Source organism: Anopheles coustani, chromosome 3 (genome assembly GCF_943734705.1).
Source record: "Anopheles coustani chromosome 3, idAnoCousDA_361_x.2, whole genome shotgun sequence".
NCBI classification, from domain to species: Eukaryota; Metazoa; Arthropoda; class Insecta; order Diptera; family Culicidae; genus Anopheles; species Anopheles coustani.
Window position 1 is genome coordinate 15,842,393 of NC_071288.1, and position 18,926 is coordinate 15,861,318.

The 18,926-nt window shown below is 45.3% G+C and overlaps 1 protein-coding gene across 1 annotated transcript in view; it reads left to right on the top strand.

The window, feature by feature from the left end:
• Window positions 1-18,926, top strand: part of LOC131271861 (furin-like protease 2) — an 89,982-nt gene that overhangs the window by 33,367 nt on the left and 37,689 nt on the right. The window contains exons 2-4 of the mRNA XM_058273423.1: window positions 4,620-4,724; window positions 4,827-5,021; window positions 12,628-12,762. Coding sequence (XP_058129406.1) covers window positions 4,620-4,724; window positions 4,827-5,021; window positions 12,628-12,762 — 435 coding nt within the window. The remainder of the gene's footprint in view (window positions 1-4,619; window positions 4,725-4,826; window positions 5,022-12,627; window positions 12,763-18,926) is intronic.

The window sequence follows — 18,926 nt, forward strand, 5'->3', positions numbered from 1 at the left end:
TGGTTATTGTTCTTGACGCGCAATGTGGAGGCCTGGTCGCAAGGCAGGAAAATGGCTGACGCGGATGTCTTTCTCTCCGGCTTGCGTAAAAAAGTCGTCCTATTTCTATTTCTTGGTTTGCTTGTATTTTTTCTGTTTGTTTCTTGCTGCGTGCCCGTTGATGAGTGCCTGTTATTATATTGCTTGCTCACTCGCTTTGCTTTCATTCTCAAAGGCACAAAAGTTACCATCGCAACGGGCCTCGGACGGAAAGGGCTACCAGGGTTGCGACCTAAGGTAGGGTTTTCCTTCCGATGGGAAGGCAAAAAAAAAATTAAACCTTCCACGACGCAAACAAACCGAAGATCGGCGTCCGGTTATCGGCTGGAGCAGCCACAAAAGAGACAGCTCTAGAAATTGATATCTTAATATTATCGTAGCCCTGACAGTTTTCCACGGATCGCACGGACCGCGACAAATTGGATCGGAGCTGGCCCCCAGCGGCGTAGAGGTTCTCCGATGTTCAGGTTATGAAACACCATTGAAAGGCTGATCTTGGGTCCAGGGGGGAGCCATTCGGTCGGCCGCCGTTTATCGATGGTTGTATCCAACTTTTTAGATCGGAAACTTTTTAATTGAATTTCTTGCTACGAGCATACCGGCCTGGTATGATAACACAAAGGAAGATTGTGGAACTAACCACATCAAAAGTCTCTTAAAACTATCGGTGGTATTATAACGCTGGGAGAAAATACATAAATTTCAATTTGATGTGTCAGTTTTTGTGCTCTCAAACATAGAATAATGCATTCGATACATCGTAAGAAGTATTGAAAGAGGAATATAACATGTTTTAATATGTGTATCGAAATACTGAAAGCTTGACAGAAATTCGTGACAAATAAATCAGAATTCATTTAAAAGTCACCGACTCTTATCATCGGATTACAGAAAGCAGGCACAAACTGTAATAATTTGTTGTCTGTTCCGTGAAAAGATGTAAAAAAAAGGTCCAAGCTTATACAAACACAACACTACGTAAGCCAGCGTATACCAAACCAAAGGATGGCTGGTAGGATTGTGTATTCAATCTTTCATGTGAAATTCCAATACTCTGTAGCAGTACTGAATAAAAAAAAGGGTCAATGTGTTTTCCCTTCGCCGATGCGCCGAGACCCGATTTGCGCGGGTGAATTCCGCACCAGACAGAAAAAGAAAACACACACACATGTACGGCAATCCATCATTAAATTAATCCACAATTTACGACCATGTCCTTGCTCACACACTCGCAACCCCTCGGAGCGCAAACGAACGGGATGATTTTGAGATTTCGATTGCACATTTTCCACTACCGGGGGAAAGCGTAAAGCTTGGGTTTTTTTTTGCCACCATCCTCCCCCCAAACGCCGTTTATCCTTTCTCACGCATCGTGTTCCAAAAGGGTGGTGTTTGTTTGCCGCTTTTTTTTCCAACTACCTTTCTTCCACATTTGAACGGAAATCTGCACCCTCTTAACCCCGCCGGGGGAGGATGAATGGGTGGGTGAAGTGTAAATTCCGTTGCCAGATACATTTCTCGCAAACGCACTCTGGCACTGATTTATAGAAGCTTTTATTGAATAAAAAAGTCCGCTCGTACCCGGGGCAATCCCTCGAAAGTGGCAAATTTGCTGCTCTGTGTTTCGGTTTTTCCCGTTGTTGGTTCCGTTTTTTAGTTTTTCACTAGAACAGGACAACCATTTGAAACGGTAACGGCTGCTCACACGAGGCAGGGAGGGTAAAAAGCGTGTTGAGCAAATAATAATAATAATCCGTTAGTATCTTCCAGGCAGGACGCGCGCATATCCATCCCCCACGCAAGGAAGGGGAAAATCAGTTTTTCCCGCCCAGCGTAAAAATGGCAAATTGTTCCGTTCTGGTGCGATGGAAAGCCAACCCCACCCACGGGCTGGCGGTTTTATCACGCTGGCTTTATTTGCGCTTCGGTTATTCGGGCGAACGGAAATCTTCGGTTGAAATATTGCACTTTGATTGCTGACCTTTCGTTCCGGCTCATAAATAATCGATGCAGACGAAACGACGTACCGGGAGCGAGCGGCGACTGTAAAGCGACTGCTTTGGATGGTTTGGTGGTTACGATGCTTTCAGCCATTATTCTTGGCGCACGGTAGCAGATCCAGCACAGCCGTATGACTTCGCGGGACTTCCCGAAGTAAAAAGGCAGCGAAGAGCGTTGAAAAATTGGTTTACTGTGCGTCGTTTCCGCAAAACCATTACCGCTTGCGGTCAAACTGGTCAAACTGGCTTCGGCGACGGCCACATCTCGCCTTAAGCGCGCGAGCAGGAAAAGGGTTTGATCCCTACTTTTTTTCGGCCCTTCCACGACCATAACTGGAGCTGGAAGTGTTCCGCTTGCCTGCTTCCGGATCAAGGCCGGACCACGCGCGAGACACACAGACTGACACAGAGTCTCACACTCGCAAGACGCTGAACTAGAAACCAAAAGCTGTCCAGCTGTTGTGAGCTTTCGGTCCAGGCTAGCTTCACCCTTATATGACCCGCCCCAGACGACACGTAATCGGGCGAAAACAGGTCTCGAGGCCGTCTCGAGTGGAAAAAGAAAGGGTTTAGACGGTGGGACTTGAAGGGCAAGCCCTTCTGGCACGAACACCAACACACAAACCAAGCGACCAACCAACCGGATTGCCGATCAGCTCTGCAACCTCTTTCGAGATGTTGTAATAATCATTAATCGCGCGCCCGAAGGTATCAGCACGTTTGCACCTCTTACAATGTGGTGGAAGATTGCACAGATCGATCAAGGTGTGATTAAACTGATTTTGTATTAAGTTTCTACATTTATTTATAAGTGAAATTCGTAAACTCGCGACAGCTATAAAAATTGTCAATTCGCAAAGTTTCACCAAAGTTGCACGCATTCCATTTCGCACAACAAATTGTTTGCGGAACTGCATTGCAACAGATGGTGCAGTAACGTGTCGCCGGTCACCCACCCGGCTTCACCCACCAGCCATGCTTGCGAAGTGAGAGTTGTCCAACGGTCGAGAAACACGAACCGGTTTTTTTTATTTTGTGTTCACCCCCTCTAAGAGATTGAAATTGAAAGTTGCTGCATCACGACCCGAAACACGATCTCGGCGCTTGTGCTGTTGCACCACCACCGAATGCATCGAATGTGCCCAGTGGTGATGCAGTGTTAAATAACGATGCACTTAACAGCCAGCGCACACACACATACACACGCCCTTCGATGCAGCTGTTCACTGGCGTGTTCGGTTTTAATCAACTAAAAGGGTGCATGCGTGCGTTAATTTAAAAAAAAAACTAGTGACTCACATTTTAAAATCTCCACCTCGTTCGCCCCGGCAGGGTGTTAAGCGTGTCTTTGCTTCGAAGATTATCCAACTTGCATTTGCCGCCTGGAATAGTTCAATCCGTTTGCACATTTTTCCACCCTGTCCTGCATGTGTGCGGAGAAAATATCCAAGCAAAAGACCGACATCTCTCGGTCAGTCTACTATCGGCACCGTTGCGGTATTGCGAAGGGTTTTCCTTGGAATTGATAAAGTAATGCATTCCAGCGCCGCCCTTAAGACGCTGAATGGGAATCGTCTTTCTCAGCCGGTAGCAGACGCTTCCTTGTGTAGGTGCGTACAGATTTCCATTAGGTGTCAGACACGGACACTTCCCGTTGGGATTGGTCTGGAAGTGCACTTGATTTGCTAATAAGCATCGGAGCTGTGCTGAGTGCAGCTGCATGTGCGGTGGAGAGGAAACCAACTCATCCCGGGGTCGAAAATGTAGCAATCTTGCTTGGTAACCATAAATATTGGTTCATGCAGGGGACGTGCATCGTTTAAATTACTTGATATATTGGAAAATAAATCAAATAGTTCGGGATTTCCGGTCTGGCGCTCTGGCTCGAGAACCGGGCAAACGCATCCCCCTCCTCCCGTTAGGTGCTTTGTTGCCCTTCCGCATCCTTTGTGTGATCAAACGGATCGAAAGCTCGAAGCACTCGCTTGTGCAGCAGCAGCAGCAGTCATGACGTGACTTTAGTTTTCCATTCCGGTGCCCGGGCAGCTCCTTTCCGAGCGTAATCGAGATTCTCGGAACGAGATTGTTATCCTTTTTCGCTCGCTATCGATGGTACTTGTGGGGGGGGGGGGGGTCCTGCATGTTTCCCGGATTTTTCTCGCATGCTTCTTCTCCACAATGGAAGCTATTATTTCCTCACACTGTATCCGTTTCCCGGCCCGGGGTTTTCCTGCCGGCGGGCATCGTTTTCTCCCGGGTTTATCTTGTTTGTGTAGGACACCTCGGATCGTCCCAGCACCATCTCCGTGCACCGGTTCCTTGCTTTGTGGTGCTTGAGTTGTTTCATTTTTTGGTATTCTGTTTTTTTCTTCTCCCCACTACCACAAAACATGAAAACCACGTGAACAAACAAATTTTGCGGAAAGCTAGAATAACACAATCCGACACAAGCACTTTACGAACCCCCGGAAGGGTATTCAAGCGTTCAAACTCATTGCTCTAATTGTCTTCAGTTAGATCTTATCCATCCGTTATAAAATATAAATTATTCACCTTTGTCCTTTCTCCGTTCAATTTCAGATTGGTTCCCTCAAGGGATACTACTTGTTCCATCACAACCACGTGCGAAAACGATCGCTGGACCGAAGCGACGTTCATCACAATGCACTCAACACCGAGCCAGAGGTAAGCTAGCTGTGGTTAACCATTTTCAAAGTTTAAAGTACGTTAAGCAAGAAAGTAATAAATAATAACTTTCTACTCTTGTTTCGTTCTCCACTTCGAAAGGTTCGATGGGTGCAGCAGCAGCACGAGAAGCCTCGGTTCAAGCGCGACTACAGCACGTTCGATCAGGACTTTGTCCGATTTCCGGGCTTCCGGTCGCTGGTGGCGCCCGGCTCCCGGATGGCCTATCGCGATACGAGCACGCACAACATCTTCCCCGATCCACTTTTCAAGGAACAGTGGTACCTGGTGAGTAGCGTATGTGTTCTTCTTCAATCATGTTCATGTACATCACAACTCGCTTCCTTCCCGGCTCTTTTTTTACTGTTGATTGTTGTGTCTATTTGTCACGCTTTGTAATTATCCTTTCATAAGCTTTATATCCTTGTGATAATTGTTTTTTTTTTACAAAAATGCTGGTGAAGTGCCAATAAACCTTTTATTTGTAGTGTTTTTGTTGAATTTATTAAATTCACTTCATTTTCACGTCGCCCCTCGTCGGTAAAGGGCGTCTTCTTCAGTTTGCTTTCAATTTATCATCTATGTATGCGCGTCGTTGGGCCACACGTGCTAGGAGGAAATATAATTTGTTTTCCCATTATCCCCTCGAGGACACCCGGAGCGCGACCCTCCCCGTCAGTGTGTGTGCGTATCAACACAAACACCAAAAAAACAACAAGAAATATTTGCCCAACGGAAAGATGTGCTTAACGAAGAATGTTTTCCCGAAAAAAATATTCTTACGCGTGTACAAACCGTTCGGCTCTCGCTAGGTTGAGGCTTGTCGTGAACTTTATCGTACCCGGTATGTGTTTATATGCTTATTCGGTGAAAAACTGGCGTTTGCACGGATGGTGCCGGAGTACGTTTAGACGTGCCACCCCGTTTGAACCCCGCGTGTGTGTGTGTTCACTTGCCCTTATCTCCTCCCATCGTCTGCTGTGGATGTGAGGTCGATCCATTTTTTGGCTAAAAAAAGCATGTTTTAGTAGGATGAAGAACTCACTTTGAAAGGTAAAAAAAATAGATGGTGGAGAAAATTCACTTCCAAATGCCCGGCAAAGGAGATACAGCCCCGTTTTTTTTTTTTAGCGAGCGCATGTTTGACTTAGTGCACACAGTCATGTGTGCGTCCCCTGGGAAAGAATTAAAATTCGTCCGCTCTGTGTCGCAGTCGCATTATTTTTCTTTTCCCCCCGCCGTCAACTTCTATTGCAAAGCGGTTACTTTAAACAGCGGAAGCGACCCACCGGAGCGACCGGCCGAGTTTCATGAAACCTTTCCCACCCCCCCCTCCCCTCTCCCCTCCCCCTCGTCTCAGTCTAATCCTTTCGAAATTGTAGCCTTGTTTGACTTTTGCTAGAGAGCTTTTTTGATTTATGTGTTTCCCTACGTCGTCGCGAACCACACTCCCACGCTCTTTCCCTTCCCTTTCCCCCAGCGTAGGGTTTTGCTAAAATGTCCGTGGAAATGCGATATCCTTTCGCATCCGTTTGGTGCTGGGTGTGAGCGCGTTCCGCTCAGTGGGCGGCAGTTTCGCCCGCGCGCACATTTATGGCGAGCACAAACGGAAGCGTCCCGATTCACACCATCGCTGGTGCGCCCCGGGGCGGGAGGGCTTGTGACTTGTGAATAGAGTTTGGGTGGGGGGGGGGAAAAAAAGGAAAGGAAAAAGGCCAGAAAGACACAACTCTCGAAGGCCTGTGGAAAATCGGTTTGACTAATGACCGAATGCCAAGAGGAAAGGAAAGCAAGCAAGCAGGGTTATGTTGAAGTAAGAAAAGCGCGTAGAAAATAAATGGCGGCCCACATTCGGTGAGAGTGTTGGTACGCGGCCAGCATCCGCTCGACGATGATGATCGTCCCCCCGCCAGCAGAAAGGATGCGAAATTAGAAGCGCAAGCGGGAAAATTTGCGCCGATGTGTAAACCAACACCCCTCCCGCATCCGGTAGGCTTAACATTTTCAATTTAATTACTTTTCGAAAATGAGGTTTAAACAATCGCAAGCGCAAAGCTGAACACAACCCTCACTACGAGCTTGGGAACGGGACTAAAGTTAAACATGGGAGTCCTTCGGTGCGTTTCCTTCTGCTTCTTTTTATCTGCAAATAGAGAAGAGTGTTGGGCTCTGTTGGGTCATATTTTGTTTCGTGTCACTTTTCGCGAGCGGGCCAAAAGAAATTTTCCTAAAACCACCGGAAGGAAAAAAGAGCAGCAAATGGAAAGGGCTGTTCGAAATCGATACGTTTTCCGTTTCCCGTGCTTCCGGTAACTTCCACAAAACGACATTCCTTCGAGAAGAATGTGTCTCCTTTTTTATCCCTCCAATGTCCTGCTTTCGGTTCTACCCTTTTTTTCCTTGTCTCCCCTTCCCAGATGTCGTTCGTCATAAATTTAAATCCGTCCGCCTCACCCACTCCTCTTCGGCGCATCCGACCGACAGATCGGTTTACGGCCGAAGATCATAAATATTAGTAACCGGGTGAAGAAATTTCCCGAGGCAGCTTGGGGGGAAACCTCTCCGTTCCCTTCGCGTTTGATGTTGGAAAATTTGCAAAAAGATAACTCGCACTTGTTCGAAAGTGTCAGCGGCAGCGGGTCTGTCCGCTTTCCCTCTTTTAGTTTGCATTTCCAGCTTTAGGATGGTTGAACGAAAATCGAAATGAAAACGCAACAAAAAACGGTGCCATAAAATTTTCCAGTTAGTTTGCTATCCGCCATGCAGGAGGAGGAGGTTTTCATGGAAACTCTTTCCGTCGTCGATCGTGGATGGATTGCTGCTTCTTCTTTCCACGGTGGCGATTTACATAGTGTGAGTGTTTTACACCATGTTTTTGCATATGGATAAAGAAAGTCAATCCAGAAGTAGTAACATGGTGATATGCGATTCTCTTTTCCGTAAAAATAAAATTTCGAAAAAGGGATTCTCAATCCGTCATTCAATCAAACAACTAAATATAAATAAATTTTCTCCACTATAAGTTGAACTTGTCTCTATTTTGCCATGTTTAACGAGCTTCGTTTACATATCTAAATGTCACTGACAGTAAACATTGAAATACTTCGATAGAGCGTTCGATATCGATTTGGTGGTGCCTCTGGAATATAAAACCAAGGTAAAGCAATTGAAATTGACATTAAGCCCGAAGCAGACACTACGCGTATGTTTATTAATCGCTTGTGGGTGAGTGTTTAAATTTTACACGCACGCCCAGCTAATTATGCGTGCCGAAAATTTACAGCTTATTGAATTCGTAGCAAATTGACTACGACTACGCCACGATCCAACACATAATCCCACGGTTCGCACCGGTTTTCCGCCCGATCACTATCACAGCGTCCCCCTCCCCCCTTTAGCAGTGACAATTAACATCAGAAAGCAATTCATTAAACAATGGTTGGCCCGTGTTCCGCACCCTACGGCGCATTACTTGATGGTGGTGGTATGGTCGTCGTGTTTGCGTGAAGTATAAATCGGCCAGGTTCGCTCATGATTTATTGAAATTCGCTCCCCCACCTCCACCTCCGGCCGGGCAGAGGGGTTTCGGTAAGTTTTGTAAAATCGGTCATATGCTGGTTGGTTTTCCTCGGGAGCCAACTAACTGACCCGCGTGTTGTAGCAAACCTTCGTTCAGGTGAAGGTTATGATGCGTCCGAATTGAGATGTGAGTATTTCGGAGGGAAAACGCAAAGCAGATGCAAGAGAATGGAAGGTCCAAATATATCAATTCGAAAAGTATCGATAGTAAAGCCATAAATTCCGACGATTTATCATCCTCGAGGAGTCCTCGAACTCCTGTGAGTGGCGATATCCGGAGGCTCCTGTCGTTTGACAACGTGCGGTTTGTTTCCCGCTTCCAAAGCACTCGGTTCGTCCAACCAACTGTTCGGATTAAGCGGAGCACACGGTTCGATGAGGATGCAAGAACGATGTAGTTGTGCTACTCCCCGGGTGCATCAATCTGAAGTCAATGTTTCAAGATCGATTTACATCGAACATAAATTATCTTCATTTGCATTCGGCATTCGGAAGGATTAGCTGGTGAAGGCGAGTTGGCCATGCGGGGGTGAAGTTTAACGCTGGTTTGAGGTTAGCTGTTGCAATGACAAATTTCCCAACGTTTCCTTTCCTCCCATCGATCTGTGTCGATGCATTCGTTACACTCGATTGCACAATTGGAAGACCGTGAACCACGTCGGTGGTGGTGGCCGTGTGCATTATTCACTCTTTCGCCCTGGACGTGCATCCAACGTTCACGCCACACCATCCCACAAAGACGAGCGAGCGCGTCCAATTACGATTTGTCTCCGTCGATCAAGTGCGCTTTTCCGCGGCCAAGTGCGATATAATTGCATAATAATGTGCTTCCTGACGAGGATCGAGATACCGCCCCTCCCGCGGGGAAGACGGCTGCGGGTTTGGTTGCCATTTGATTTGCTACATAATTAACATAAAATTTATTCCTGCCGCCCCCCCGGGGAAGCCCTCCGAAACTGGAACGACTTCATTGGGCAACATCAAACGCGCGTTTCGGGTCAGCTTCCTTCCTGCCCGTTCGATCGGCCGTGAGTCGATTTATTTTCCGTGCTCGAAGGTCCTTAAATCCGTTCGTGGCCGGGAAAAGCGATGCCGTTGCGCGCTGGTGGACCTCGTATTCGGACCCCTCCCACCCGTCACTCACCGCCAACCAGTGAACCAGTGGGTCAAAATGGGGGGGTAAAATGTTCCCTTAAATCAACATAACCACACCAACCCATGTTCTGCTATGCGGTTTTAACCCGGAGGGGAAAATAGTTGCGGTGCCTGGGAAAATTGACACCCAACCGAGGGAAAACGTCCCCCAACCCCCCCCCCCCCCCCCCCACGCAACGTCCTACCCTTCCCTACCATGTGCGTGCGGTTGATGATCGTTCTGCGTTTCGTGTCGTGGCTCAATAAATTTATTAAACATGCATTTCGCTGACATACTCAATTAATTCATTTTTCATTTTCCGTCCCATAAACGGTAATTAGCTTCCGCGGTTCGGAACCCAGTCGCCGGTCGTTATTTCTCGCTGCCTTTGGCACACGATTCCATTTCTCGTGCCTCTGTTGTTTTTTTGCTTGTTGGAAAATTTGTGTTTGTGTTTTTCTTTTTTCCAACTTGGTAGAATTTGTCCGAGCAATGGAGTTGGGATAAAATTGGACTGGATAACTATTCCATGGGAAAACAAACGAGTGTGACTGGGAAAAAAATAAATACAAACTTTACTTGGTTTTCCACTTGCGACTGAAGTAAAGTTTTCATTGCAATGGAAAAGATTTATAGCTTTAAAATTTGAACCAGAAAACTCATTAAGCAACTTTTCCCCCAAAAACTTGGACTCCTGGACTTTTCGGCTCCCTGAAGAGGGGGGGGGGGTTCCCTTCCCCGATTTGCAGTGAAATATAAATTCCTCACAATATCTTATTGTCATAAATAGCGTAAGCGTGATGAAAAATGAACAACGCAATCGCGATGATGGTGTCCTCACGTCGTGCGGTTCGTGAAAATTGCACGTCGAAAAGGGCAACCTTCTTTCTTCCCGAGGTACCTTCATCCCGAGCTGAGCCATTCTTACATGTCATTTGTACTTCTCGGTTCGTTTGCCCGTAACCCCTCCCTCGGTTCCCCGTTCCCACCCGTTGTGCCACTTGGTGCGCGGTCACGAAAAGTCCATTAGAAAGATTCATAAGTGAAATTGTTTTCCCAACTGTCTGTGCGTCAAAACCGTGTAAAACTTTGGCGGCGTTCAGGCGAACCGAGGCTGGGGCCGCTGAAATTTGTACATTCATGAGCATAAACTTGATTTCCAAACTATCAGCGGGGTACAAATTTTGCAACATTCATAAGCTGTTGCTGGAATGTGTCGCCCCGAAAAGTTGCTCCTGACTCCGAGGCATCGCGCGGGCGTAAGTTTGGTTGGCCCGTACGTTTGGGGCCGCGTTGTTTTTCGCGATAGCAAAATGCCACTTTTGCTAAAGCATTTGCATACCGGATCCCTTAACAAGCATCACCTACTTTTCGGCGGAACCGTTCCCTTTCCCGATCGCATTGTCCTGGGACCGCGCCGTTGAAGACACAGGGCGGTGACTATCTCGACACAAAGTCATCACTAAGATGCTTCACTTTATGCGCTACCGTGTGCTGCCGCGGTGCGATGACGCAAGGAAGGGGTGTGGTGTGGGGAAATGAGAAAATTGTTTGCACTGAAATAATAACAACACGCCCCACCGCCGTGAAAGCCGATTAGTTCATACGAGCCGTATCAGGACAACCCTTAACATGGAGAAAAAATGGTAAACCTCGTTCAAAAGCAAGACGTAAATGTATAACAAGTCCGCCCAGTTTGCATGTTTCGTTTGGTTTTGGTTTTAGATTTTCCTATCGTTACGGTGTATGTTAGAGAAATAATATGCAAAGACGCCACAGAAAACATTTTAACCATTACCTTGTTGTATTTAAATAACGCACGTGTTAAAACCCATTCCGTTAACCTTTTCTTATCTGAATTATTCTTGGCAATTTAGGATTAATAAAATATTCGCCCAACTTCCAGCACAAAGCAGTGCTTTTTCAATTAGACATAACCTCTTTCAAACCGTGCAGTCATTATTTAGCGAATTTTATTACCACGTAATGTAGTCTTATCTGTTACGAGACACACAGAGTGGTGGGTGATTCTTATCTCTAATGCATTTGGATTTCCTTCTTCCGGCTAATGAAAATTGAACTCGATATCCACTCTTCCTATCTCGCTAAAAGGGGGTTCGTTCCACAAAGCGTTAATTCTGTGAATCCTTTAGGAATAAAAGACGTACGGAACTATTAAACTGTCAGAATTCAATTCGATAAATTCCCAAAACTACTTTTAATATCTAATTTCTGAATAAAGTGAAACAGACAGCTTTCGTGGAAGATCCTTTCGAAAAGTGAAATTATCATGAAACTACCATTTACATTGCTTTTAAGGATAATGTAAATTCATTGCGTCAAATTATTTGCCTAGTAACAGAGCCGTTTCCTTTCCTCGATCCGATAGTGCTCGTGGTTGGCCCAAAGAGCCGTAGGGAGATTTAATCAACACACCCAACACGACATCGTCGGCAATGATTTGGCCTTTCCCCGTCACACACTCCGATCTCGGCCTCAGGGCCTCCTGCCGGAGATCCGAAGGCTGCTGGTGGCATTTGCCGGACCGGAAAATCGGGCCTTGCCTGTTAAATTGCTTTGAAATGCACGTCTGCGTATGTCCGTTTTCTTTTTTAACCAAATTAAAATGATACGGCTCCCACATTACGCATTCACATGGGCGGTCAACTCGTTGACCCTTTCGGCTATGTCTGGTCCCGACCACCGCACTTCCCAACCCCCCGGGGTAGGGTTGCATGGAAAGCAGAAGGAGAGCACTGGTTCGCTCGGTTAAACCCTCTGCCGGTTGGAATTGTTTTGCCCTCAATATCCTGTCGTTACTTTACTGTTAATTCATTCGAACAAGATCACTTTTCATCACCGCCTTTCGACAGCCTTCCGGCGCACTCCCCCCTCGACTGCTGCCCTTCTCCGATTCCTGCATCGTTTCCCGCTGTAGGCTATTGTAGTTTCCCCGTGCCATCGCACAGCCCGAACGTCCTTTGCAGCCTAACAATATGGTTTTCCCCTCCGCCTTTCGGCCGTTAGTGGAAAATTTGTGTTCCGGACTTGCTTCTTTTAGCTAATGACAACTTAAGCATCCTCATCCACTTTCCCCGCTCGCGTCTTTCCTTACTGTTTGTTTTCGTGTTTTGGACAGCATTTTCCCTAACCCTGTTTCCTTTTCTCTCTCTCCTCCTCCTTCCGCAGAACGGTGGCGCCAAGGATGGACCGGACATGAACGTTGGCCCGGCCTGGCAGAAGGGCTACACTGGCAAGGGCGTCGTCGTATCAATCCTCGACGACGGCATTCAGCGCAACCATCCCGATCTGGCCCAAAACTATGTAAGTACTGTGTTCACATTTGCATTTCAAAGTTGCTTTTTTCCGTTTGTCCATTTTTCATTCTACCGTGCTTCGAAGAAAGCGAGTGCTGAAGGTCAATCAATATTTTAGCTGTGCTTAAAGTGAGAATTGTTTACCATCGTTACAAATTATACTTACCATTATTCATTAAAGAATGTTTAGAAAAGTGGAGCGTATTTTGTTATATTTTACCAGCACGTTCACACTAGAATCCAAATTGGGGTCATTTTGACCCCAACGCAGTTTTCGATTTTAATATCTCGTAATAGATTTTTCTGTTCGACCAGTTCCGAGAACCAACTTGACTATCCCTAGAATGCTTTTCAGGTAGTAAACAGTTACTTTTTAGTATATATGTTGACTATCTTTTGATGTTTTGGGTTTTTCGATGCATTTCTTCATCATTCCGCTAGCTCGGTGTATAGCAAAAACGGTCGAAATTGCGTTATTCGGAGCTTTTATTCATTCAAAATCATAGATTCTAAAATGATCTAGAAAAAAGTGTGCGCTAGAAAGTTAGTATGTTGATCAACATTTCAAAAATAAAATCATATGTTTGCCATAAATTGGGCTCAAAGACGGAACAAAGCGCAGAACGGAAATTTCCTATGGAAAATGTTAAGATCCACATCTTTAAGATCAATTTGTGGCGTTATTTGTTGGTTTAAAAATATGAAATTATTTTTTAAAGGTGGCCTAATATATAAACATCATAGTGCACATTTTTTCCTGAATTTACATGATACATTGTGAAAGAATTAAAGGTGAAAAGGATTAAAATTCAACTCATATCGATCTTTTTTGCTATACACCGAGCTAGCGGAATGATGAAATGGTACATACAAAAATTATAAACGCCAAAAGATAGTCAATGTATATACTAAAACACAGCAGTTTACGGATTTTAAAAATCTTTAAAAATATTAAAGTTATAGCGTTTTCCAAATAGGGTTCAAAATGATCCCTAAAAAGCATTCGGGCAAGTTTTCAAAGCAATGTATTCTAGTATTTACTACCAATCTATTTGTTATTGGTGTATAAACAAGTATTTGCATTTATTTTATTAATAATGTTTGTACTAAAACGCTTGACAGTCAACGGTTTAAATTGTTTTAAACCAATCCTCAAAATGGTGTTTGATCCTAGGATATATGCAAAAAACTAGGTTGCATATTAAATCTTGTTCGTGAAACCAATCTCATATGCCTACCCCAAAAACAAACACAAGCCTCACTATATCAATGCATTTTTGTCGAAGCATTCCAGCGCGTTCCGTTTGCTTCCGAAAGCCAAAGATAAATAGCTACCGACACAAACTATCGGATCATTATTCCATCGGGACTCTCATGCGCGATGCAATCCCGAATGCACGTCGTCGAACCAAATATGATCCACCCGAAAGCCTCCCACTTGGTTAATCGTCACGTGCGCATTTGGCCGGGGGAAAGCTGGGCATCGATCCCCCCCGTGTCATCGTTTTTCATATTCTATCAAAACATAGAAAAACGAGCATGCCCGCCCCGGTGCTGTTTTCGCACGACTTTGGGATTTCATAGCTTCCGGAGTGTCTGGGATTCTGCACAGACATTCGGGATGTCCTACATCCGTCGGATAAAAACGACGAAGGCCGGCAAAGATATCCCGGTGTGGACCGTTTACGTGGAAACACTCGATGGATTAGTTTTCATTTATCGACGTGCATCCGTTTCGATAGTGATGTTTGTGCACACTCCCATTCGACATCACGTCGGCCGCGTTATAAAGATGCAAAACTATGGTTATATGGACGGGGTTTTTCTCTCGCGGACGATGGAAACGGAAATTGGTGACCGTATCGCGTAGCTTTTTTGCTGAGTCGACCCGCCAGTTGTTACGTTCGTGTGATATCCTATATTTCGTGCCGCTTCGCCCGGTTCGATAAATTATACGTAAAGCCTTCGGAATGCAACCCAAACGGCAGCGAACGAAAGCGTTTTAATAAATACGAACAGGCTATTCGCATCCACCAAAATCCTTTTGGGCCAGACAGACGGACTTCCGCTTCAGTCAACGCTGCCAATCAAACTCCAAATCAACTCATGTTCAATCGGAATCGAGTGCATGTTTCGCGTCGGAAAAAAAGGTTCAATGGAACTATCCTATTGATGTTTACCTTTTTGCATAAGAAAAGAATCAGTTCTTGTGAGAGAAATAGAATGCTCCAACATTGATATTTATGGTACAATGCTGTTTGTGAAAACCTTACTCCTATAGCCATAAGGTTGTATAACAGAATGATACCCTTTCAATGAAACTGATGCAATCCAGCAAATCCGTTTTTCCGATTCAATCACTCTGGGAATTTTGTTTACTTCTTTTTTTTACCCCTTCAGCGGAAGTGACAATGCCGACGAATCAGCTCCAGGACTGTTTATTTGCTTGATACCGCACGCTAACTAGAGCTCGCACGTTGTCGTCGTCTGTTTTTCCGCTCGGCAGGTCCGTTCGCTCGGCGTTCTGTGTTTGAGTTAATTATGAAAATGAAGTACCATCGGGGGCCGCTCGGCCGGATCGTTTCGTCGTTTCTAGTACGCGTCCGCCACCGACGCCGACCGATGGCTTCCGGTCGCACCGGAAGTCGCACTTCCGCAGACATTTCCGGCATACCAGAGCCGCCGAGCTGAGCCTGTATTGTGGGGGTTGTAGAAAATGGTTTAATGAAAACTCGAAGCTTGGGAACGGTTGGGCAGTAGCGCAACTGTCCGGGACATTGACTCGTTCGTGGTCCACTCGCCCGCCATTGTTCCACTTCACGGGAGGAGCTTATTGGCCGCGGGAAAACAGAATGAAATCATGCAATCGATACTGTCCTATCGGCAGGTCCTCGTCATTTACTCCTTTTTGCCATCGTTTGATAGTTTCAGTCGCCAATGTGGAATGAAAACGGATACGTTTTTCAATTGATTGTGTTTATTTTAATTAGATAAGCATTCTGCAAGCCACGAATGGCGGTATGCACGAGTGATTGCTTGCTTTTATAATCTATTGTAGTGACTCTTTACATTTGATGCAATAAATCGATGTGGTTGTAGCGATTAATACAACATTAAAAATTATTTTCTTGCATTTACTAAGGTGAACAAGCTTTAACTAGTTTTTTTTTAAAGGACATCCTTCAACGGAATGGATTTTTTCCAATCACAGTGCTACCGAAACCCCACTACCAAATCGTTTGATCCGAAGGACCAATATGTCCTTCCGCCCTACCGAAAAGGCATTAAATTTGGTAAAAGCTCTAAAACTCATTATTCAAATGAATCCCGCTGAAATTGCCCGCCTTCGCCGTCGGGCGGCGAATAACTCAACGCACACAACGAGCGCGCCGGGTCGCACCGGCATTCAAGTAAAGCTCGCAAGACGCGCAAACCATCGCGCGCCGTCACTCCTGGAGGCACTTGTCAAATTAGGGACACCACGTGAATGGCACATTCTATAACATGCACATGGGGCGACGCCATCTTCGCTCATCCGAATGTGCCGTCGCCTTCGAGCCGACGCTTTGAAGTCGACTTCGAATGGATGTGGCGGCGGCGGCGGGTCGTCCTGGTGATAAAAGGTTTCCAAATGAGAAAACCATGCCCCGTGTGCCTCCCGGATGATTTTACGTTTCCATTCGATGGACGTTTCGGGTCGGGGGATGGAAATCCTTCACTCTCGGGTAAGTGGGAGGGTGACGAAAATGGGATCAATACTGAGCGGGTAGGCGGCGTTTGAAGGGCCAGGAATGTTCAAACAGACTGCCGACAGATAACAGGCGACAAATCGATCGATCGTTCCATTGGCCCGAGGAATTCAACAGCATTCCATCTTTGGCTAAATGCGCTGAGGTTTATTTCATTCCGTTTTCTTTTTCTTCTGTAGACTTCTCATTTCTCGCTGCGTTGACTGCTGGAAATGAAGTCACGTCGCTCCGTCAGGGATTAGAAGGAAGGGCCAAGATGGTGTTTTGGTGGCGGAAAGGCGGTGAACATTACATTTCAACATCCGACTACATTCAACACTTACGCTTATCGTTGGGCGGATGGGGAGGGGGGACATTAAATTTGCGTCTGATTTCTCGGAAAATGTGGCCCATCTTTAGGGTGCCCTCGCGTGTACTCCACGCTTCGTGAAACAATGGCCGGGTGGAAATGAAAGAAAACAATTGTTCATTTACAGTTACACCGCCAACAAATCCCATAAACCAATGATTTATTGATTTTGTGGCTGTGTTCGGGCGTGTTGCTGCTTCCTTTTTAAGCGAGCGGGTCCATTTCATTAGCGAGCCGACGTTCCACGCGCCAGTTGCGCCGTTTGTCAGATGATAGCCATTTATCTTCTCCCTGGTATCCTTGGATAGGTATTTACTGTCAGTAGAGGGTTGTAAATGTGGCTACTTAAAGCGCCCTTTTGTGGCGGTGGATCGAGTACTTTAACTTGCATATATACGGCGCTTAGACCTTCACACCGGGTGGGTGGGGCGGTAGCTGTAATGTATTTTCGATTTGTTTTGGGAATTAGGGAGTTTATTTTCGACCCAGCTGTCGGATTTGATAAGCAACTGGTCGTAAGTAATGGAATCAAACGTGAGCAAATAAACATCAAACGGAGCAAACGGAGGTTCGCTTGATTTTGGTTGAAAACGTTTTTTTTTCTACGATTTGCCTATGGTCAGCTTTTGTCCGATTGTAAAGTTTGCATTGTTACCGGTTCTTTGATCTTTACATTACAAAAGGAACTCCTGAGTTTGCAGATTATTTTTCCCTCCACCTTTAAGATCTTAAAGAAAGGACAATGTTTCTGCTTTGTTTGCTTTGCTTTTCTTAGTAAAAGTCCTTCTGTTTTGTTCTATGGACTATTCTTAACACCTTGCCGTCCGGAGACCCCATACGGAGTCCAAGCCGTATCGGTTTTCATTCGATCACATCATTTTGATGTGCTGTCAACGCTGTCGCCTGACACGCGCCACACTCTACTGGATGTAAACAAACATCAAATAGAATGTAAACAAACTTCACAGGGCGGCAAACTCATTAATTTCTCTCTTGAATTTCATTCATTTGAATTCATATGAATCTTTCACCTATGATTCATTCACATAAATTCATGAGTCTTTGCGGATTCGAATCTTTAAAGCTTAATGAATCTTTCGAAACCTTAAAAATAATAAACTTAATCTCTTGACGAAAGATTCATGAATCAATTATAAGGCAAAGATTCATTCAGATTCATGAATCTGAATCAGATTTACACTACTCTAGTTGTGACTAGTGTTGTGCTTAATGAATCTTTTGACGAAATTCATTGATATGAATCTTTCCCCTATGATTCAGACGGATTCATGAATCTTTGCGGATTCGAATCTTCAAAGCTTAATGAATCTTTCGAAACCTTAGTGAATCTTCATGAATCTTTCATGTATCTGTCACAAATCTTCACGATTCTTTCATTGGCGTGGACCATGCGACCAAAAAAAAGGGGGGTCCCGCTAGCCATTTTTGGCTACTCACTTTTCATCAGTTCTCGACGAAAGATTCATGAATCCCTAAAACGCAGAGATTCATTCACATTCATGAATCTGAATCGGATTTACACAACTCTAGTTGTGACGTGTTGACTTATGAATCTCTCGACGAAAGATTCATGAATCCCTAAAACGCAGAGATTTATTCACATTCATGAATCTGAATCGGATTTACACAACTCTAGTTGTGACACCATGAATTTTACGGACGTCAATGTGGTAAAAGTATTTTGCTTACTTGTTAAATCACACCCCAGTGTGTTAATTGTGATTCGCCTGTGTAGCACGCCAAAACCAAACGCAGCACTTTTGAATTTCACAGCCTAGTGATATCCTTTCCATACAAGCAAGCGTACAAGATCAATCGACAACTTTGCGGGCTCTCACCTCGCTGGAAGACACTGAATTACGCAGCCGAACCATATGTCGGCGTATGGTGTAAATATTTTATCGGTAGTCAAACCATGCCTTCTCAAGCTCAGCATCCCGAAACGCGTCGAAATTGGCAGGATGTTTTTCTGTTTGAATTTATTTTCCATCCTTTTGCCACCTACGATGCGGGTCGCGCTGGTGTTTCCCCGAACGAGCTACTTTCTTTTGC